Genomic DNA, 23,208 nt, shown 5'->3' with positions numbered 1-23,208 from the left:
AGCAAGTAATCAACAGGGATTGAAAATTAAATAAAAAGAAGAAAGCAGCATGTGCCATTTCAAATTTTCTAAGGTGGAAAAATACTGAATTGGAGCTTTTTAATATTTCAGAGAGTACTGAAAGGAGAAAATTAAAAGTAAAAACTTTTTCAGAATATATTGGGGTCAGTGATTAGGAACTCTGAACATTTTGCTGCTCCCTGCCTAATCATAGACTGTTACTACTTGAAAAAAAATTCTCAAATTATAAATAGTTCCTCTTTACTTTTAAAAGCTTGACTGGGCCAAGGGTATGGAAGGGGTGGAAGTTTTGGTTTTGATATGGTCACCTCTTGACGCTTTCCTAAATGACAACAGTAGATTCCTTCTCTACTCAGTAGATCTTCTTATTAATCCTTTGGACAAGTGGACCTTCTCTTAGTCAGCTAAATTTATAGAAAATAAATGTTGAATATATTCTAAACTTAAACAAATGAAGTATTTTTTAAACATTTAATTACAAATAATTCCACTTTATCCAAAAGTAATCACCCAGCCTACTACTAGTTAATACCTGGTCAATCAGACTTTACACCTCAACACCCACTTATCCCACCCTCTATTCCATATTTTTGGAATCCCAGACATCACACCATTTCATCTATAAATATATTAATATGTATTTTTGAATATAAGGGCTCCTTTAAAAATCATAGCATCAATACCATTACCATATGTAAAAAAATTAATAATATCTTTGCATCATCAAATATCCAGTCAGTATAAAAAAATTAAAACACCCTCATGATGATTACCTAAATATAGATTAATATTAGGTCCTGAAACTTAGCTGGTTTTATAATCTGCTCTAAAAAATTACCTTTTCGTACTTTAATACATCTACCTTGATCATGTCATCATGTGCTGATTTCTGAAGAAATAAAATATAATCAAATAGATATCTTACTATATCACTATGATTATAATATTTCTTGACAATATAAAACATATTTATAACTTAACTTATCCCTCAGAAACAAACTAAATTACCATTATGATTATTAACCACTAGATGCCACAGTTGCTTCACACAAATGAAATCAACTCAGCCTTGGTCTGTCAAGAAAAAAATGATATTCAATATAGGTGAATAAAATCCTTTAATCAAAGTGTCAGTATCAGTCTAAACACTATTATATCCTCTAATTGATGTATATGTTGAATGGTTTATCTAAATATTTATCTTCACTTTTCATAAGTGAGCAAACTATGATATTCCCCCCTTTAAACTCATTTGTACTTTTTTTTTCTGTGATTTTAAAGTTATGACTAACTCTTTTTAATCAGTTCAAACACTAAGTATAGTATCCTCAGAGCAGTCTGCCAAAGGGCTCTCTGCTGGGTCAGACTTGGTCTCAGGTGTTTGACATTAACATCATTCTGAAGCCAGGAACACAACTCAACCCTGATGGGATGAGTGACAGATGAATCCAGATGATACTTAAGTTTCAAAAGCTTTTGCTCTATTTATATGCAAAAATAGCAAATATAGACAGACTTCAAATTGTTAAAAGATTTGGTGGGGTGGGGAGTGAATAGGGAACCAGTTTTGCTACATTGTAAACCATTGTAATTTCAGGTGTTAATTGTTACTGCTTTTCTATTGTTAGATCCATATCTATTGTGTTCATGAATCCAAGCTTGACTTTCGTTTTTGCATTTATAGATATTGAAAGGGAATGGCAGAAATTAATCTTCATAGAGACAAATATAATGTTAATGATTATAGATATTCCTGAATCTAATTTGAATCTGTTAATACATTAGCATCTTAAAATGTTTTTAGGGTATGCTTTTCATTTCTACAAAAGTAAACTGCAGGACAATTCATCATTCTCAACTTTCAACCAATTTGTATTATTGCATCAAAGAAAGAATGTCTTAAGTTAATTCTAGAGTTGGAGAATCATGAAGTTTAGTGAGAAAAGAAGAGAGCATTGCCATACCAATGAAATAGAAGAAGCAATTTATGAAGTGGGTCACAAGTTTATTTACTGAAATGTTTTTACTTAGATAAGAATAACAATTATATTTATGCATTCTCTTCTTAATTATAGTATACAGATGTTGATATATTTGGGTATGTAATTACCTTTATTCTGCTGCAGTGATAGTTTCCATACAAACTTATCTCTCAATGCATCTTTTATGCAAATCATTTTTTCTTAAATTCTTTCAAGAATTTATTACTTTAATTAAAAATAACTTAGTCTTTGTTAGAGATTGCCCAGAAAATTATCTTCCCTAAAAATTATGTATCTTCAAAATTAAAGTATGAGAAAATTGCTTTATTGACTGCTAAATACCAAATAAGTAAGTTCAGCAATCTCAATAAATAAATTCACATTAAATAAAACTTTTCCAAGACTTATACTTAGTGCAAATGAAAAAGAGGTGTAGACACTGTGTGAAAAGAAGAAAAAGATGTTTGTTTTTCTTCTATCTCAAAGGTATGGAGTTGCTTCAGTAATGTTTTATTAAAGTAATTGAATAATGCTTTCCTGATTGTATTCTTTTCTACTTTAGTCTGTTCTCCACATAGGCACTAGAGTATAAAATATAAGTAGAGTGATCCTATTGTAAAATATTTTAAAAGCCATTCTACACAACTCCTTTATTACCACCCAGAATAAAAACCAAAGTCTTTACAAGTGTCTTTAAGGCTCTGAGTAGGCACTGTCCAATACAGCAGCCACTAGCCGCATCTATCTATTGACCTCTGAAACACAGGTAATGTGAATTGAGATTCGCTGTAAGCATGAAATACACAACAGCTTTGAAAAATTAGTGCCCATAAAAAGAATGTGAAACTATACATCTGGAATCGTTGGCTCACATTAGAGTTTGATTGGACAACTCTGGTCTACTTAATTGTCTATCATCAGCTCCCTTCATTCCAAACTACATTGGCCTATTCCTGTCCCTCAGTATGCCATGTCTGTCTATGTCTCCCTATTTCCTTCTCTGATTTCCATACTAAACTAGAAGCTTTTATAGATACTCTCTGAGTACTCTGTATTTTCCCTCCATACCACGTTATCAACATTGCAATAACTTTGTAGTGTGTTGTTTAATGTCTGTTTTCTTCATTGCACTACAATTTTCAAGATGGAAGGCAATGAATATCTTAATGACATCTCTGTGTCTAAAGCTGTTGACCTCTTGTAACGTTTAATCTGTACTACACATCTTTAAAGAAATTAATGAATGAGATAAACTTTCTTCCCAAATATTTTAAAACAGTTCATGTATGGTTATTTGTGTGCAGTGATAATCAGTGATTTTGTAGATCAATTGCATGAATGGCACCCATTAAACTGGAGCCCAGTTGAATACTGGGATGAAGAATACTGGGATGAAGAGAAGCTAATGTTTAGGACTATGTGTTCATTGTTATTGGTCATATGTTTTGAGAATCCTTAACCTATAGACATAGGGCGCTATTTAAATTAAAACTAATTAAAATTAAATAAGATTGAAAATTTTATTTTAAATCACACTACTAGATTTCAAGTATTCAATAATCATATGTGGCTAGTAGCTTTTTTCTTAGTGATAAAGAATTTTTTTTATTATAAGAGAAGGTCTATTGAATAACATGTTGTAGATGAATTAAACTGTTCTTGGGAAAATGTATTTTTAAATGAGAAGGTTCCTGTTAATTTTGTATTCTAACTAAAATTCAACTTCGAGAAAGAGTCCAATAATCTTTATTCCCACGTGTCTCTGGGCAAGACTTAGACATGGAAAAGGAGCTTCATTGTCCAGCAGATGAAACATTTAGTCAGACGTGTTCATGCACAGCCAGTGACTGGTGTGGAAAGAACCACTCCTCCAAGGGCTCCAGGCAGGCCTACTGTTCCAGGGATGCTGCCAGCACCTTACTGGATGGAGCCAATATGTCTAATGCCATTCAATACCATCCCTTTCAGTTTGATGTATAAAACAGAAGACTTAAATTTGAAGAGGAGGCAAAGTTTGGGGATGCCACATGTACCCCAGACATACACACACATTTAGGGAGAAATTTTTAAATGTTCCCTTCAAAATATCACACATCTTCAGATTTTTTTTTTCACTTAAAATGATTTTGGCCAATGCAATTTAACTTAGTTCTAAGATTCCATTGCTAATGATATGATTTGCCTGCCCTTATTGGAGAGGTTAAATGTCTCCTGTCATTGTCTTGGAATTAATAAACAAGAGTCGACACTGTATCTTCTATTTTATTTTCTGATTAAATTAACTTGGATAAGAATTTCTTTAGATTTTCAGGGTATTGGTCCCACGAATTTGTCCACATTTTGCCATCATTTGCTAGTGTTACTGAGCCAACGACCTTCTAAGATTGAAAATAGTTCATGGTTCTTACTACTGGATGAGGGACCACCAGAGCTAAGGAGGAGAGGATCAGGCAGCTCATTTTCCAATTCAACAGGTAGAGAATATGGGACATTTATCTTCTTTGGGGACTGAGTCCCTACTCACTCTCATCTCCCCGCCCCCCATCCCAGACTTTCAGAAAAGGTATTTCCAATTGAGACACCAAGTGATGGTGAAGCTTCTGTGAATACTGGGGGAAGGGTGATTAAAAATGCTAGTTGGGATAGGGGAGTTAGGCTGGGACCCATGGTTAGTTTCCTGAGCAGTGGGCGGAACCAGGAGTGGAGAGAGAAGGCGCGGAGTGGCAGCGGTAAGTGCAGCGTGAAAATGACTAAAAACCGCCAAAGTGGCCCACAGACGGACCTGGGGCGGGGCAGAGTGGGGAAGGGTCAAGCCAGGACATAACCCGTGTGGACTCGGGTAGGCGAATCCTGAGGGATATGGAGGCGCTTGCTGGGGGCTCGAGGACCCGAGCTCCGCCGATGAGGTCAGCGGAGTCAAAGCTCCAGGAGGAGGGCAGTGGAGCCTCCGGACACGGGTGTCTGGAGGCCGGCGGAGGGCGGGACGGGACGGGAACTGGGTTGGAGAGTAAGAGCCGAGGGAGGAGGGAGAGGGGGCGTCAGCGCTGGAAGCCGGAGGCGGCCCGACAGGCATCGTTTCCTTCCGGAGAGGAGGCCGGCTCAGGACCCTGGCGCAGACCAGGGGCGTGCTAGGGCGGGTAACGGGGAAATACCGCGGCCCGCACGCTTCCCCCGGCTGGCAACCGTGGCGCTTGTGGCTCCTCCTTCGGGCCAGTTGGGAGCGGGGTGACAGCGGGTGGGGGGGGGGGCAGGAGGCGGGGAGCGAGGGCGGGGGCTTGGGAAGGAGGAAAGAGGGAGGGGCCAGGCGCGCCAGTGACAGGGTGGCAGCCTAGGAGCGGACGCGTTGCCGCCGCCGCTGCTCCTCCTCCTTCTCCTGCAGCTCCTCTCGCTGCCGCCGCCGCCGCCGCCGCCACTGCTGTTGCCGGGAGAAGTTTCACTCCTCACCCTTGCTCTGAGTCCCTGCCCAGAGCGGAACAGGGAGCTTGGCAGGCAACTGCAGCCCGCGGCAGGCGAGGCGCCAGGAGCGCTCGGACCCCGAGCCGGCGACGGCGCCTAGGCGGCGTGCTGAGGCCAGGGCTGGGGGCGCGAAGGCGGAGGAGGGGCGGGTGTGAGCCCCGGGACCCGCGCGCAGCGTCGAGGCCGCCCAGCGAGCGTCCGTGTACCGGGCAGTAGCGATGGCCGTGCGCTCTCGGCGCCCGTGGATGAGCGTGGCATTGGGGCTGGTGCTGGGTTTCACTGCCGCGTCCTGGCTCATCGCCCCCAGGGTGGCCGAACTGAGCGAGAGGAAGAGACGGGGCTCTAGCCTCTGTTCTTACTACGGCCGCTCGGCTGCTGGCCCCGGCGCCGGAGCGCAGCAGCCGCTCCCCCAACCCCAGTCCCGGCCGCGGCAGGAGCAGTCGCCGCCCCCCGCGCGCCAGGAGCTCCAGGGGCTGCAGATGCCGGAGGCAGCGCCCGGAGTTACCAGTTTTCGGAGCAGCCCCTGGCAGCAGCCACCTCCGCTGCAGCAGCGGCGGCGAGGACGCGAGCCTGACGGAGCCACAGGGCTTCCAGGCGCCCCAGCGGCCGAAGGGGAACCTGAGGAGGAGGACGGGGGCGCGGCTGGTCAGCGAAGAGGCGGCCGGCCGCGGAGTAGCCACAATGGCAGCGGGGATGGGGGTGCCACCGCCCCGAGTTCCCGACCCCGGGACTTCCTGTATGTGGGTGTGATGACCGCGCAGAAGTACCTGGGCAGCCGTGCGCTGGCGGCGCAGCGGACCTGGGCGCGCTTCATCCCTGGCCGCGTGGAGTTCTTTTCCAGTCAGCAACCACTCAACGCTGGGCTCGGCCAGCCCCCGCCACCCCTGCCTGTCATCGAGCTGCCGGGGGTGGATGATTCCTACCCTCCTCAGAAAAAATCCTTCATGATGATCAAGTACATGCACGACCACTACCTGGACAAGTATGAGTGGTTCATGCGCGCAGACGACGATGTCTACATCAAAGGTGACCTCCCAGCGCCGGCTGTCCCACCTGCCCACCTCCTGACTCCTTTTTCTGCAACAAACCCCAGCCCCTGCCCAGCCCTTTAAGCTTCTCTTCCAACACGTGCTTGGCGCTCCGTCAGCCCCCGGCCCCATCCCCACCCCTCGCATCCGCCCACCATTATCTAGCCCGCTCCTCCTCTTCTCCTGCAGTCTGGACCCTCCTCATACCTGCCCAGCTCTATTTGCCTTTTAGACTCTTGCTGTCCTTTCCACCTGGCGTTTGTCCCTACCCTTTACGGTGTGGGTGAGACGTGGAAAGGGACTTTAAAGCTAAACCAAAAGCCATTCCCATTCGGCCCTCCCACGAAAGCCCCCAATGGTGGTAGTTTACCAAATCTGCCCAGAGGGGCGTGTCTTCGGCAGAAGGCAAAGTGCAGGATGCTGGCTAGAGTCAGGCTGGAGATCCCATGTTCCTTCTTTATACCTCTGTTCTTTTGTTTCAGCTGGTTCACTGTCCTAGACCCTACCCAGTACATATGCCTTCCTTTCGCACAACTTGCGGCACACTGGGAGTCTTTGAGCAACCCCACCGCCCCAGCGCACCTTTTCTTCCGGTTACCACTGTGCATCACCTGGCCTTTCACCACCCCAGTCACACCTCAATAAAACTCCATGGGGTTTTATCGTATTGTCAGGTGGGGAAGAAGGGAAAAGCGTGTTTCAATTCCAAACCCTCAGAGCTCCAGGTTTACTGGCGCGCCCTGGTATTGGATCCTTTCCCGTTCATCTTGGTGGCTGTGCAATAAGCGGAGGCTGGAAGTCCTTCCCAGAACCACATGCAGCCACAGCACAAGAAAACTTTGTCCGTTTTAAAGGAGGCGCGGTCCTTTACCCAGAGCATGGGCCGCTCTGGCCAGAGAATCCCTAAACTCAGCAGATCTAAGTTCCTTAGAGTACAGGAGTCAGTCTTTCCAGTCCAGACAGTTGCGGAGATGGGGAGGGACGCAAAGGAATTAACTGTTGTACCAAAGGAGGTTTCTCTGTGTTTTCCACATTTCCTAGCTTTTTGGTCAAAGGGGGGCAGCCCTTCCTTAGTTTATGCCTCTCTATTTTTAACCTCATTGCTTTCTCCTGATCCAGATAGTACCTTTAACATAATGCAAGGAAAAATAACCCAAGGGACCTGTTTTGGCACAAGGAGTCAATGCATTGTTAATAAATAGAGATTGAGTTTGGGTTGAGAGGAGGAAAATTGCTGTAATGCTTGGTTGGAATAGGACAATGCTGGTTGGTAATTGGACAGAAAAATAAAGAATGCTGCCATTTGCTTGCATTTCCCATACATACTATTTAGGATTGATTCCAAGAAAAATGCTTCCACTATCTTATGATCCCCTTGTCTTCTGTGTCTCATTTTAAAAAGTCACAATGCTTTCCTGGCAGAAGTGTCACACTTTGCAGAGAAATTCTAAAATGTATTAGCAGCACCTACATCTATTATTTGTTTTAATGCTTTGAAAGGTTGTCCTTCAGAACTTTGAAAGGCCATATTCTTTCCATTTCTTTTAGAATGAGATAATTAAGAACACAATAATAGTCAGCTGAAACTCATTGAGATCCAGGCATGGGATCAAGATAATGACTGCAGATGCCCAGATCATCAAAATTGATAGTAAAGATGCTGACTGGGAATGTGAAGACCGAGACTCTCAACTTATTCTGATGTATCACTTTGTGGAATACCAAATATTTTTGAACTGTTTTAGCTGTGTAATTTTATTTTTAAGTTGTTTCCCTGGTGAACTTAACAACTGTGAGTGAAACCAATTCATTGTTTAAGTTTTAACAAATGTTTTTTTTTCTAAAACAATGCCTTCCCAAATTAAATTTCATGAAAAATTAGATTCAAACACTCCCCAAAACAACATGGATTGTACATGATTAAATTTTGGTTAACAACACAGCACCTAATTAAATTAATTATCAGGAAAAAGTAATCATTGGACATGTATAGGTCTGTCAAAACAATACTAAATATCAATACTGAATATGTTTCACATTTCTGAAAATTTTTGTTACTCCTATCTGATATGCCAGGAACCCTATCTTTATTCTCATTATTTTATCTTTTACTGAAAAAATGATGATTGTTGAATTGTTGCAGTTTTACAGACACCTAGACCATGAGTTAATAAAAATTTTATTAATATTTAATCAGTAACTCTGAATTAGTATTTTTAAATAATACGACATTGTTCAACTCTTTCAGTTGTTACAAGTAGAGTTATTGGAGGTTCAAGGTTTAGGAGGGATTTAACAACAATGGTGAAAGCTCTGTCCTCTACTTTGTACATTATAAATGATTGTGAAAATTTTAAAAAGTAGTGATTATTTTCTTTCTCCTTGTAGGTGATAAGTTAGAGGAGTTTCTTAGATCGCTAAATAGCAGCAAGCCTTTGTACCTGGGACAGACTGGTCTCGGAAATATTGAAGAGCTTGGAAAGCTAGGGCTGGAGCCCGGGGAGAACTTCTGTATGGGAGGACCTGGCATGATCTTCAGCCGGGAAGTTCTCAGGAGGATGGTGCCACATATTGGTGAATGCCTAAGAGAAATGTACACAACTCACGAGGACGTGGAAGTAGGAAGGTGTGTTCGCCGTTTTGGTGGAACTCAGTGTGTCTGGTCTTATGAGGTAAGTCTTTCACTCTGATGAAATGTTCATATGTTATAGGTGCATGCCATTTCAGTCTGTGATTCTCTCTGTTTCTATTTATTTCAAAGTAACTGTAGCAACCTTTTATGGGCACATAGGTGATTGTGGGAGATACTCTGTTATTTGATCAAGGGGTTGACTGTGCCTTTGTTATTAGCATGATCCTTAACTTTAAGCAGCAGCCTAGATATATAGTCATGGTCACATCTCTGAAAATACTATCTTCCAGCTTTATTTGCTTTATTGGTGTGTATGTTCTTCTAACAAGAACACTATTTTTTTTTTCTCTTCAGCTGTAGCTCTTATCATTTGGTACTGTACCATAGCCACTTTTTTTCTTTTTTCTCTTTTTGTTAATATGTGATGACATTTCTTTGTTTTCACATGGTGAGAATCGGAAGTTTCTTTGGAGATTTTCAAGTGGAAAGTGGACATATAAAATTTTTAAAAGCACAAGAAGAACTAATAATGTATCATTTATGATAGGTTTGTTCACAACATTTTAACTCCTCTATTTGATCATTTGTTGGGCATCTTAAAGGCATGACTTATCTGGGGGAAAAAGTTCTGAAGGTGTTATGTAACTTCTTAGTATTTTGACTAGTTCACTAGACTGTTTATGTCTGCCCTTGTGCCAAGTTCTGAGCAGCAACCATTATTTAAATAATCTGAGTTGTGTTATTGCAGTAATTAGTTTTATGAAATGCTCTGGTTATTGCAGTAATTAGTTTTATGAGCTACTTTGGTTATTGCAGTAATTAGTTTTATGAAATATTATGGGATTATTTTTTCCTTAGGAAGTTGGTTTTGAAATGAAGTAAAATTTTATTTAAAATAGACCTCCTAAAATACAATCTTAATAAACATTGATTTAACATTTAAGTAGTGTATTGCAGTTTTAGGATAGTTTGATTTTTAGGTGTTTGGAGTTTAATATTATTTTAGCTACCCAATGCACACCTTTATAAATCATATTTGAACTTATTTGCTTATCTTTTAAAAATTTTCTTGTTACTTATTATAGAAAAAAATTCATGAAAATGTGTTCTCTGTGAAGTCATAATACATCAGTTATACAGATCCATTTATTTTTCTTTCATAATTGTGATGTCACTTTAGTTAATTTTGCTTTTCGTAAATATGCTTTATGGTACTTATACTTCAAAGAAGTATTTTGTATACCTACTATAGAAAGTGAAAATTATTGACAACTTTTTATTTAGAATATATATTATGCAAATTAAGATGATTTCTTTTGACAATAAAATAGTGATTTTTCTTTCATAAAACTGGCCTGCAGCTACCCTCTGAAAAAAATTGACATAAAACATTATAATTTAAAGATAAGTAGTCTTTAGAATAAGTTTAATAAAAAGATTTTTCTATAATATAAAGCCTTTTAAGAGACAAAACAGTTAATTCAGAAACAGCTGATTTTTTTACGTGAAAGTATTTTATTTTTGCAGACATTTCTCTGAATAGATGATTAAAAAATTTCTTTTATCTGTAATTAGCAATAAAGAGGAGAGACTACTATGTTTTATTTGATAAGTCATTGTCTTAACGTTACATATAATGTTTTTAACAAACATGTCTAAATGTCCCTTCTTCCAAGTTTTCAATGATTCTGCTATGAAAGTCCAGTATTTACGTGGTGGTCTACATGGTCATATTCCAAGAGATTAAAATAGGCTCAAGTGATCTATAAGCTCAAGAATTAATTTAGTGTTTTATAATATGGACATTTGTTCTAGTTAAAAGAAAGGAATATTATAGGCAGACACCTCTCCTTTAGAATAATTGGAATCTTAGACGCTTTTATTAACTAAGTCTTAGAGGTTGTAACTTGGTGAACACAATATTTTGAGTAACTTTTCACAATATATTTGAAGACACTTGTTCATCACTGGCTATAGAATTTGTGAAAAACAAATCATTTGGACATTTTGCTTGGCATTAGAAAGTATCTCCTAGAGGAGCATGGGAAGAGAATGCTGACTTGATATATTACTAAGCTTTTATATAACTTTGTTACTCTGTTTTGGAATTTGGTCTTCAAAGAACTATTTAAGTAATATTAATTTAAGAGGAGACATTGTTTTAATCCTAACACAAAGTTTCACAATCTTATTTAAAGGAATAGTGGCAAATTTCATTACCCAAAGGTATATCTGTTAATAAAATTAGTAAATTTAAATATACAAATAAATTACACTTAAGAATTTTAATATTAGAGGTGTGTTTTATGTTTCATGAAACACCTGAGGAGGACAGATGGGGTACAGCTAAACTAAGGTAGAATGTACATAGATTCCATATCACTTTCTAATTTGGATTTTGGGTTTCTTGAAATGGTATCCATATATTACTGTTTACATTATATAGAAAGATTGTTCTATACTTTGGGTTGGCCTCTTTACTAAATGAGAAATTTCACATCTGATGATATTTTAAAAATGCTATGATGTTGACCATCACTTGAGTTTTCATATTTCTCTAAAAAGGAACATGTGTGACAGACTTTTCTTAAATTTAAAAATTTCCTTCATCTATAGTTCACAGATTTCAGGATTTTGTTTGGCGTCTCCTCCTGATAAATGTTCTTTCAGAGTCAAGAGGGCCATAACGAAAGCATGTCTATGGTTTTCAAGTTTTAATAGGTGAAACATTCCTGATGGAATGTTATCTTTTAAAAATGGTGAACAGACCTGCGAATCTTATAGGAAGAAAACTGTATGCATTATTAAAATAACATGGAGTTTTCTGGGGCTGGGGTTGTGGCTCAGTGGTAGAGCGCTCGCCTAGCATGTGCAAGATGCTGGGTTTGATCCTCAGCAGAACATAAAAGTAACTAAGAAAAATAAAGGTATTATGTCCAACTACAACTAAAAAAATATAAAAATACATGGACTTTCTAGTTTTCCTTGAATATATTATATTTTTATAAAACCTAGGAATCTTTTACTACTAATCTTCACTGCTAAGTATTTATATAGCATTTCTGTAATGTATATAGCATGAATAACGTATTGTGAAGAATAGAGGGGATGGCAGACCAGGGAAGGGATGTACTTGAACTGGGTTTGAGCCACCTTTCTACTACTTGTTAGCATAATTGTCTTTGGCAAATAACTTCTTTAAGCATTGTTTAATTCAACTGAAGTTAAGATTGTGACAGTTTTTGCCTCATGAATTTCAGGGAAGATTAAGTAAAATGATGAAATAATCCATATAAAGCCCTTAATTAAGTGTTTAGTACATAGTCAATTGTCAATAGATATGATTTATTCTTGTCTCAGTGCTATAAAGATCATGTACTATATTGTAAAACAAGGATTCACAGATTTTGCTGACTTAATAATTATAGGTAATGGTAATTCATCTGAATCAAAAGGGTCAAAATAAAAATAAACTTTTCAGTGAGAGATTACAAATGTAAGTTGTTTTGGGGGGAAAGAACAAGAAGTGAAAACATTACGGAATTTTAGAAATATAAAGAGTCCAGCACAGTAAAACTTACTATGAAACATGGATGTCTGTTTTAAAAAATACATTACAAATGTTCCTTTGAATCTGTCCACATTAAATTAAATAAATGACCTTAAAGAGATTGTGCGGAAAATACAATTTAACAAATCATTACGTAATACACATGTTTAAGGAATTTCTTACAGGTATGACTCTACATAAAGAAAAAATAATTACCATACAGATTCCTAGATTCATTGCCAGAACAATGGCCGCTTTTTCTGAGTTCCTCTTCCATCTTCAGTAGGAAATGAAGTCAGTTGTATCCCATTCTGCATTCAACCCACACGAATGCCCAGGATCTTGTCTCTTAGGCAGCCAGAACCTTTTCTTGATATACCTCTGGGCTTTGAAGCAATGATGTTGAACTTCAGTTCTTCATCACAATAAGGTCCTGGTGGTCTGGGGAAACTTATCTTGCCTATTAACCTCTTGCTGTCCTTCTTTGTCTTCTCCACCTGCCTTTTCATTTTTTCCCCCCTGATATTGCACCCAGATCATAGTTAGACCTGCTCTCTTCTGAATAGAGAGTGTTTGGCTGTTAGGAAGACTCAGAAAGACTGGTTCTCTGTGTGCCTGTGATCACTCGAAAAGAGTCTTTTTTAATTGAAATTTTCCCTTCTCTACCTGGTTTCAAGGCTACATGGTCAACGAGATTAATAATCAACAGACTCCATAGGTCATATAGGCCTCCTATTTACATGTGGAGAGTACTAATTGAAACATGCTTATGAAAAAAAAATCATTCTATTCTATTCTCTCTGAGTGTTGGAATTTATTGGCACCTCCTGTTGGCTAGGATCACAGTTTTGGTTGAGCTCTGCCTTGGCTACTGTTTCTCTAGAGCTGCAATCTGGCAGCCTGGGAGGCTGCATATGGCTCTTAAACATTGTTTGGCACATGAAGTGTTTTAAGTTTTTTTGTTTTTGTTTTTGTTTATTTATTTATTTATTTTGATATCCTGAGCAGAGGCAGACAATCTTCAGTTCCCTTCATGTCCTATTTTACATCAGGCGATCCTTGTAATTTTATTTTAACTTCCTGGCCCAGTCAGACATAAAAGTTTTGATTTTTTGAATTAGATCATCCTTCTGTTGCAAATGAAATGAAAATGTTCTCTGTGAAATAAAGTGATTTTCTAGTGAGAATGAAATGTATAGTTTAAATATTATAATTTACAGAGCATTAATATTTTTCAAATTATCCACAGAATTTTATATCACATGATATACTTATGCTTTATTATAAATATGATTTTAAAAAATAATAAAATCCTCACTCTTCAAAATTGTTTATACATCTGTGTTCAGTTTTATATTGGCAGAGTTGGATGTTGTTGTTTTTTTCTTTTTTTTGGCAAGAACACATATATTCAAGTGTTAAAATAATTTTAATTCTGATTATTGTTCTTCTCCCTGTGAGTTTGGTATCTCACTTATCAAGGAATTTTTTTAGGACTAGTTTATGTTTTTCATTCTAAGGTTTCCTGTAGAATGAAACCAAAGAATCCATCTATCTTCCTTCCTTTCTTCCTTCTTTCTTTCCTTCCTTTCAACTAAATGTTCTTTCAAGAAATTCAGATTTCAGTGTTGGAAAAATGTTTCTCTGTGCCTTTACAAAATGCTTCCTATGACTAACCAGTTTTTGTTCTACTCCTTTTTTTTTATTGGTTGTTCACAACATTACAAAGCTCTTGACATATCATATTTCATACATTAGATTGAAGTGGGTTATGAACTCCCAATTTTACCCCAAATGTAGATTGCAGAATCACGTCGGTTACACATCCACAATTTTACATAATGCCCTATTAGTAACTGTTGTATTCTGCTACCTTTCCTATCCCCTGCTATCCCCCCTCCCCTTCCCTCCCATCTTCTCTCTCTACCCCATCTACTGTAATTCATTTCCCTCCTTGTTTATTTTCCCATTCCCCTCAGAGTAACCTTCAGCAGGGCACTGTGGTGTAAGCATGTAATCCCAGCCACTTGGGAGGCTAATGCAGGAGGGTTCCAAGTTTGAGGCCAGCCTCATCAATTTAGCTAGACCCTGTTTCAAAATAAAAAGTAAAAAGGACTGAGGATGTAGCTCAGTACTAAAGTAACTCTGGGTTCAATCACCAGTAACAAAAGGGGGAAACCCCCCCACAAAATAGAGTTAACTTCACACCAGAATGTTCCATGTTCAGTCTTTGTCCACTAAAGGCTAAAAACGTCCTAGTAAATTCTCTTGTTTCACAAAAGGATATGTTCTGGCAGTACTTTTCTGGGCTTTTAAGTAGAAACAGAGAGCCACATTAATTCGACTATATATAAGATCTTCATGACATACCCATTAAAGCTAAGATTTCTGTTCGTTTTCGTGGGACTGCTACTCTTCCTTCTTTGCATCTTCCCCTTCTTTAGAACTCTTTCTTTTCTAATGTTAGTTTTGCTCTATTATGAACATGGTTTATGCTTCCAATGTGTATTAATATATGTGATAAAGTGTAAGACTTGAATTTTGATCTAAAATTATGTCTTTTAACAAATCTTTTCTTGGTCTGATTCAGTCACAATTTGAATTTTAACTTTACTAAAAGCAGTAAGTAAGCTTCTCACACCTACTCTTTCCACCCCCGTCCCACTTGTCAGATGAAATCATTCTGCATTGATTTTATGAAATTTCTGTGCTGCCACACTGTTTTCTTCATCACACAAAATAAAATTGCATTCAGAGTTCATGGGAAAACCCAGAACAATTTTCATATACTTTGTATGTTTCATATACTAAAATATGTTTAGGTGGTTCATTTTCATTGCTAACTGATGCCTGATCACCTGAACTGTGACAACTTATGCTTTCCAAGAAGATGATTTCCAACAATTGTGGAAAAAAATTAAAATAGAAAGTTGCCTCCAGGCAATTTGAAATAAACTTCTTTGTAACATAAATACTCATATTACTTTGAAAAAGATGAAATGCTTTTCCTCTCTTATTGATCACAAGTATTCTGATTTCCTGAAAATTTTCCAAGTCAGTTTTCCTGGTTCCTTTTCATTGTCTTGGCCTCCAAAAGGCTATATTTTTGAGAAACAGCTATTTCAAGCTCCTTTCTACTTAGTGACTTAGTGTTCAAAGTATAAAGAAATATATTCTATTATTTAACTATATTCCATTTTATTTTGATATTAACATGTGCCTTTTGCCCAGATGTATAACTTTTAATGAGACATTTAATTTCAAACTATTAACATTAGAAACAAGTCAGTCTTATGAGTTATTTGATATTACTGAATAATAAGAGGAAACCAAAATAAACTGAAAAATTGAGGGGTTGCTGTCCTTACAAACGTAGTATTCTTATTTATAGTTGTAACCCTTAAACAACACTCTAGTTGGGATTTGACCACATAGAAACCAATTTGAGTTATGATTTACATTTAAAATTACTCTGCTTTTGAAAATATTGGACAGTTAGTATATTGCAAGTTTCTACATTAACTAAATCAAAGACAGACAAACACACACACACACACACACAAAACTTTGTACTTAATATTTTAGAAGTAACAGATGAATAAAACACATTTCTTAATTTTTTGAAACTCCAAAAATTTTATTTACTTACATAATTTTAAAGCTGTATCTTCATTAATCAATAGTATCTGATCTTTTCATTATGCCTTTCAGTTTCATTCGTTTTTTATTATAAAGCTATTTATTCATAGAATTCTTGTATACCCAAAGAAGAAATTTAAATGTGGGTTAATAAAATGTAATAAATAAAATTATAATGGGAAAAAATCAGAGGAGAAAAGAAAATGTGCCGAAAATATGATTCATCTATAAAGGAAAATGTGTTGAACGCCTGCTTTCTTAACATTAAAGAGAGTTGTAACGTATGCTGATGCTGAGACCTAGTAAAATCTCCTCCATGGGAGAGAAAGAACCTTGAGGGGTGTAGTTGACCACATGAATAATAAGTTCAGTAGTCTGGTTCACTTGGATGATTCTGCCACTTCCCTCAAGCCAGACTATAGCACATAAGGGCAATTCTGTACAAGCAATTCAACTTGTAGATGACATGATTTTTGTCGAGTATACCATTGTTTGGTGCATTTCTTTCTTTTTTTTTTTTTAAATAAAGCAGGGTGAAAGGACAGAGTGATGGGGGTTGGGACTTGATATTTTATTTATTTATTTATTTTTTTAAAGAGAGAGTGAGAGAGGGGAGAGAGAGAGAGAGAAATTTTTAATATTTTATTTTTTAGTTCTCGGCGGACACAACATCTTTGTTGGTATGTGGTGCTGGGGATCGAACCCGGGACGCACGCATGCCAGACGAGCGTGCTACCGCCTGAGCCACATCCCCAGCCCTGGTGCATTTCTTGATTTTTATTTTAAAAGTTAGGATTCTCTTCAGAGAACCTTCCTTGGCTATTCTGTCTCACTCAAGTATTTTATTTCAGGCTGTCCAATAGGCAGTTGGAGATAAGTATGTGTTCTGGTAAGAATCTAAAGTCCAACTGCTATGTTGTTGGTTAAGGGGAGACATTTGGTTTTGCTTTGCTAATCAAGAGGAGGACAGAAATACCGGCTGGAGGAATCCTACAGAGATAAAGAAGAGGATGGCCATCCTGCAGAGGAGCAAAAAGAGGTCCAGGAGAGATTCAAATAGCTTCCCTTGAGGTCCAAATGTGGTTACATAGATGCTGAACCAGTTATTAGAAAAGTCTGTTCTCATAAATAGTAATTTAATTTTGAGGAAAGATATTCACAGATTAAAATATAAAAAGACCAACATTTTAATTAAAATGGTATATTTTAGTAATCTAATATCCTAAAATACAGAAATAAATTTGATATGAAATAAGGATATTTAATGCATATAATGAGTATCACTCATAAAACATAATATATTGTGAAAATAAATGTAAAATGTTCTGCCTTAGAATTCAATTGTATCACATTGGAAATAACCAACTGAATTCAATTATATTTATGTATGCAATAAATGACATATATGCCCTCCTTGTTCTTGTAGAGTGCACAGGGAGGAGGGGTAAGGCTCTTTTTTCAGGTCTGATAGATGGTTGGGGTCCATCTCAGATATCTTTATAAATCCATCCATCCATCCACCAACTCATTTATTCTCTCCTTCTTTCTTCCTTTTTGCATTCTATATCATGAAATCTCTGTTGGGTCCAGTGGTACAAATCTCAGAACTAGGATTAAATTATTTTTACTTCAATTTTCTTAAGTTAGCCTCTTCTCTTTTTCTTACTACTCCTTGAAGAGGAGAAAAATAAAGTCATTTATTTTTGTTGTATATTTATATATTTTGCTGCTGTTGCTTACTACAAATTATACAAAACTTTAGCAAGACTATCTGGTTATAGATTTGGATATAGCCCTTCACAAGCTGCATGTCCTTAGACTTGTTATTACCTCCCTTTGCCTTAGAGTTCTCATCTATTGAATAGTGCTCTCTTTATAGAGCTGTTGAGCAGATTTAGAGCCAGCATTCTGAGTAACGTCTAGTAGTGGTAGGATTCTACAACTGCTAGAGACTTTTGCAGAAGCAGAATGACATAAAATAGTGGCAACATTACAAAGCCATTTCGAGGAATAAAAAGGTCAATAGATTAGAAGCCCTTAGAATCCTGCTTAATACATATTAAACCATGTGTAAGTGTTAAATATTATTCATATTTTCCAGATCACAATGCTTACCTTATTTCTCCCCCCAGGGGAATGAGATTATGTTGTTTGGAAAGGGTTTCATTGTGATTTCTTTTAGCAAGATGGACTTTGCTATAGTATTGAATGTGGTGACTTAATGATTCTTTGCCCTGACTGCATAATGGGATCCCCTGGGGAACTGGGAAAAAATTCTGATGTTGAACCCATTCTCTAACCCATTATATCAGAATCTCTTACAGGTGATGCCTGCAGCATGGATAGTGTTTAAAACTTCCTAGTGACTCTAATGAGACTCTAGGGTTTAGATCCCTATATGCATTTAAAAATTAATTTTCATATTTAAATATTCAGTCTATTTTAAATTACTTCTTAAAAGTATATTTTGTGGGAAGCCATAGGGGAGTGATCAACATTTCTGCATTTCTGTCGTTGTCTGTACTCATTGGCTCCAAACTGCTAGTCATTGGACTTTAAGATTATGAATATAATGCATCACTCACAACTGTCTCCTTTCTTTTGGTCTAACTTTTATGTTTCAAAGATGGCTCTTCTAGAAAATATTCATCGTGAATTTTAAATTATTCTTGGAAAAGTATTCTTTTTTACATATTCAAGGCTTAAAATATTGTAGCTGTTTTTGATGTCATCTGAATGATATGTAATAATAGTGCTTTGCAAACAGGTAGAATATTTTTATTGATTTGATTGCTCTACTGTTGACTGATTGAGTTGGAGCTCCAAAAGAAGAGGGTATCAGAGTGATCTGTTTGATTGCAGAAATGATAAGTTTTTAGATTAAAAATGTAAATGGGTAACTTTGATTTCATCAGTGATTGTCCACTGATATTTCCATGTCCACTGATGTAGCTAACTGTTACAATAGAGAAAAGCATAGATAGAACACACAAGGGGAAGCAAAGATGGAGAACTGAAAAATGAAGTGCTTCCTTCACACCTGAAGTAATGAATAGGGGTATTCCTGGATGCTCCAGGATACATGGGCAGGCAGAGATGGAAGGACAGCATGGTAGCGTATTTGGTTCATGCAAATGTAGAGGCAGTAGAAATGAGGGTTAAAAACTGTGAGTAGAACTCAATTATGAAAGGATTTGTATATTATGCTCCAAGATTTAGATTGTATGCTGTAGATCAGCGATTCTTAAAATGACCTGGGATGGTGTAATTAGTCTAGAGGGGAGCCCATGCATAGGATCCTTAAAAATCTTCCTGGGTGTTTCCAATTAGCAGTTGGGATGAGAAACCAGTTCTGCAGATACTGGGAGCTTTGAAGAGTTCTGAGAAGTAGAGAACCCTTGATCAGCTTGCCTCTAATGATTGAAACATGTAGGCCCTTATGATTTGGTGTAGAGACATATGACAGTAGCTTTTGCCCTAAATCCCAAGTGAGAGATGAGTGTTGATGAAAGGGTCAAAGAATTAATGGAAGTGAGGAGATGCACTCAAGAGTGTGTGAAGAGAGGGAATTGATAGAACTAGTGATAGCTTCTAAGAATGGACTGGGAAAAAAATTATGGTAAAACTTGGGTTTTGGGCTTGGATTATAATTGTTTCTAGAGATAAAGTATATGGGAAGAGTAAGTTTGGGTTATTGGTATGTTTGAAATATTGGCAGATGATAAGGAGAATTTTTGCTTTGGGTACATTGAGTTTCTTTCATCATTCATTTATTCACTGATTACTTATTGAGCATCTAATACTTCAGGCATTTTTCCAGGTGCTGGAGTTTTAGCATTCAAAACATACACAAAAGTTCTTGCCTTATTTTCTAGATGGGAAAAGATGTAGGGGTGGATGAGCAGCTGTAAATAGGGTGGTCAGGTAGGCCTTGCTGACATGATGCTTGAGTCATGCAGATGGCTAAGGGAGAAGCTTTCAAGCCAAGGAACAGAAAGCAGACGGGAACCAAGAGAAATGCACTTGTAAGATCAAGAACTAGCCAGAAGGTAAGGGAAACAAGCTGAGTAAGGGACTGAAAAAGTAGAAAATGTGAGATCAGAGAGGAAAGAGGATGGGAGATGTGAGCAGATGTCCTGTAGGCTTTGCAGCCCTTGGTAATAACATTTTAGGGGCTGAGGGTGTGTGTGGTTCAGGGGTAGAGCACTTGCCTAGCACCTGTGAGGTGCTGGGCTTGATTCTCAGCACCACATAAAAATAAATAAAATAAAGCTATTGTGTCCATCTACAACTAAAGGAAAGAAAAGAAAAAATAACTTTTTAGTAGAAAAAATGAGGCCCTCAAAGCTTGGAAGGAAAGAAAACTAATTCATGGTCAGTATTATCACATTATGTAAAATGAATTTAAGAAAACTTCACTCATAGGTGAAACAATTACTGCTTAAAAAAACAAAAAATCATATCACAGCTGAATACAGTGGTGTAGGTCTATAGTTCAGCTTTTTTGGAAGGCTGAGGCTGGTGTATCATTTGAGTTTGGAGTTCAAGGCAATAAAGTGAGACCTCACCTCAAAATAACTAAATAGCTAAATAAATAAACAAAATAAATCATGTCAGAGCCGTATTGCAAAGTTTAATTTTTCTAAAATTAAATTTTCTTAAATTTGCTGCAAAATTATTTAAAATTTAAATCATAGTGATTTGAACCAATACTATTATAAAATGGTTCAAAAACTAAAAAAAAATTAGATAGTGAAAAGTCTTTAAGTTTCCATCCTTCATCTGCCTCTAGAGTTTTTTTTTTTAGTTTCTCTTGAATGTCCAAAACATTTTAGATCCAATATTTCTTCCCACCTGCAATTTTCTTTATCACAAGGAGTAATATCATATAAACCTTGTTCTGAATAATCAATTAAGATTATTTCTGGGAGTCATTCCTTATATCAGCACCAGATACCACTCCCATTCTTTTGTTTTAATGATGCCTAACATTTCATAATAATTGAACTATTATTTTAAGAGAAGCACATGCACTTCTGGGAGAATGAGAAAGAAATGGACTGCACAGTTTCTAAGGATATTGTGCAATATGCCATTTCCTACCTTTGATAAACTGCTAAAATATATTTCAAAAAGAATACTCGGTTGCCCACATGCTTATCACTCTTTGACAAGTGTGTTCCAGATTTACTGAGTACCTCCAAGAAAGATGCTTTGCTGGGAGGTGGAACAGGTGAATTCTCTTGTGGAATTTATAGTCTCATGGAGGGAGATACACAGTAAGGAAGTAAACAAATACAGATGTGTCTTCTTTTGTGAAATTGGAATTTTAGATTTATTAACATAGAGTTCTTTTTTGGTCTTAATGAGTATGTTATAGGTGTATCTACTGTAAACTGATTTAAATCAAGATGACCTAAGATTATTTGTACAGTCTATAAATCCAACACACTTCATATAATTGCTTATATAAAGATTTATGTGATTTCTCTATGTTTAAAATTCTGCATTTCTCATATTTGACCTTTATCTTGTCTTGATTTCCTTTTTTATTATTATTAAATAATCCTAAGGATTTGTGAGATGGTTGTAAATCAAACTTCAGAAGAATGTCTTCTGACTTTGGAAAGTTGATGGAAAGCCCCACCATAACCAAATGACCTTTGTTAATAATTAGTTGTTCTTCTGGCAATATATTTTATAGTAGCATTTGTAAAGACTTTATTTTCATTAGTAACAAGTATGTACTTGATGATTATTCTTGCTAATGTATATGCATGTTACCATAATAGTTATGTATGCAATACAGTAAATTTTGCATATGGATTGTTTAATACCTAGTCAATTTTAAAAGTATTTTCAAATTCACTAAAATTGATGTTGTTTCATTTGCAAAACATTTAGCAATATACCACAAAGTATTTTTTAAAACTAGGAGTCTAAGGAATGCCCTTGTTTTAATTAAAACACATGGTTAAAATTTTAAAATAATTGTGATACTTATAAAACAAAATTACTTAAAGCAAACTATGCATGTAGAAATTTTATTAGACCCTGTAAGACCCTGATTTAAATAAATATTAAGATTCTGTCTTTTCCTCCCTAAGTTCTATCTTAGTTAATCTCAATTACATTTGCATTTTCTGTTCTTTATCCCTTAATTTTCTGTATTTTTTAGTGCTAATAGTGTTCAGTACTATTATCAGACTTTATTTTACCTCAGTCTATTTTGGAAATAATTCCTTGGCTATCAAAGACAGCCACATTGCCCAGTATTTATGACACGTTATGAATTTCGATTGCACTTATCTTGTAAAAGTTTTGACACTTCTAACAAATGGTCCCATGAACTAGGCTTTGTGTTTATGGTTCTTGTTCATAGTTTCAAAATACAGCCTACTGAACACTCCCTGGCTTGTAAAACTTAAATCTTATTTGAATTACACCAAAGTTCCATTTCATCGAGTATTTCATTTGGAGAATTGCTTGAGACAATTGATAATAACTGAAATTGATTTGACTGGATTTGGAGACTATTATAAAATGTGTCTGGGAATAATTAAAAGAATGAGTGTTTTGTAACTTTCCAAGTTTTCTTGTAGAACACTAATTATCAGGGTTTTTCAGTATAATATTTTAAGTAATGTTAGAAACAGTTTCTGATTATGTAAGACATTTGTGCTTTTGGTTTTTCTAAAGAACACCTGCTTTTATCATATTATTTGCCCCCTGAAAAGATTTGGGATTGAAAATATCACATTAATTTTTTTTAAAAAAATTAGATAATTAATCCCTTTATTCATTTCTCCATGCTAGCATTAAATTCCAGTTTTTCACATGAGTTTCTGTGATATCTAGTTTACTGCCACCTTCCACAACCCAGAGGCAGAATCGAGTATT

General features: G+C 37.0%; 1 protein-coding gene and 1 long non-coding RNA gene across 2 annotated transcripts in view; one reads left to right on the top strand and one right to left on the bottom strand.

Annotated features, from left to right (window-relative positions):
• Window positions 1–5,289: 5,289 nt before the first annotated feature.
• Chsy3 (chondroitin sulfate synthase 3) overlaps window positions 5,290–23,208 on the top strand; it is a 253,377-nt gene continuing 235,458 nt past the window's right edge. Inside the window, exons 1-2 of the mRNA XM_021725670.3 lie at window positions 5,290–6,485; window positions 8,876–9,159. Of these exons, the coding sequence (XP_021581345.3) occupies window positions 5,678–6,485; window positions 8,876–9,159 (1,092 nt within the window). The 5' untranslated portion in view covers window positions 5,290–5,677. The remainder of the gene's footprint in view (window positions 6,486–8,875; window positions 9,160–23,208) is intronic.
• Window positions 5,648–7,478, bottom strand: LOC144377332 (uncharacterized). The gene is made up of 4 exons (XR_013438227.1): window positions 6,695–7,478; window positions 6,227–6,378; window positions 5,965–6,077; window positions 5,648–5,776 (listed from the first exon to the last, which is right to left on the bottom strand). It is a non-coding gene; the product is annotated as an uncharacterized LOC144377332 (long non-coding RNA).

Source organism: Ictidomys tridecemlineatus, chromosome 1, assembly GCF_052094955.1.
Source record: "Ictidomys tridecemlineatus isolate mIctTri1 chromosome 1, mIctTri1.hap1, whole genome shotgun sequence".
NCBI lineage: Eukaryota > Metazoa > Chordata > Mammalia > Rodentia > Sciuridae > Ictidomys > Ictidomys tridecemlineatus.
This window is presented reverse-complemented; position numbering and strand designations above follow the sequence as displayed.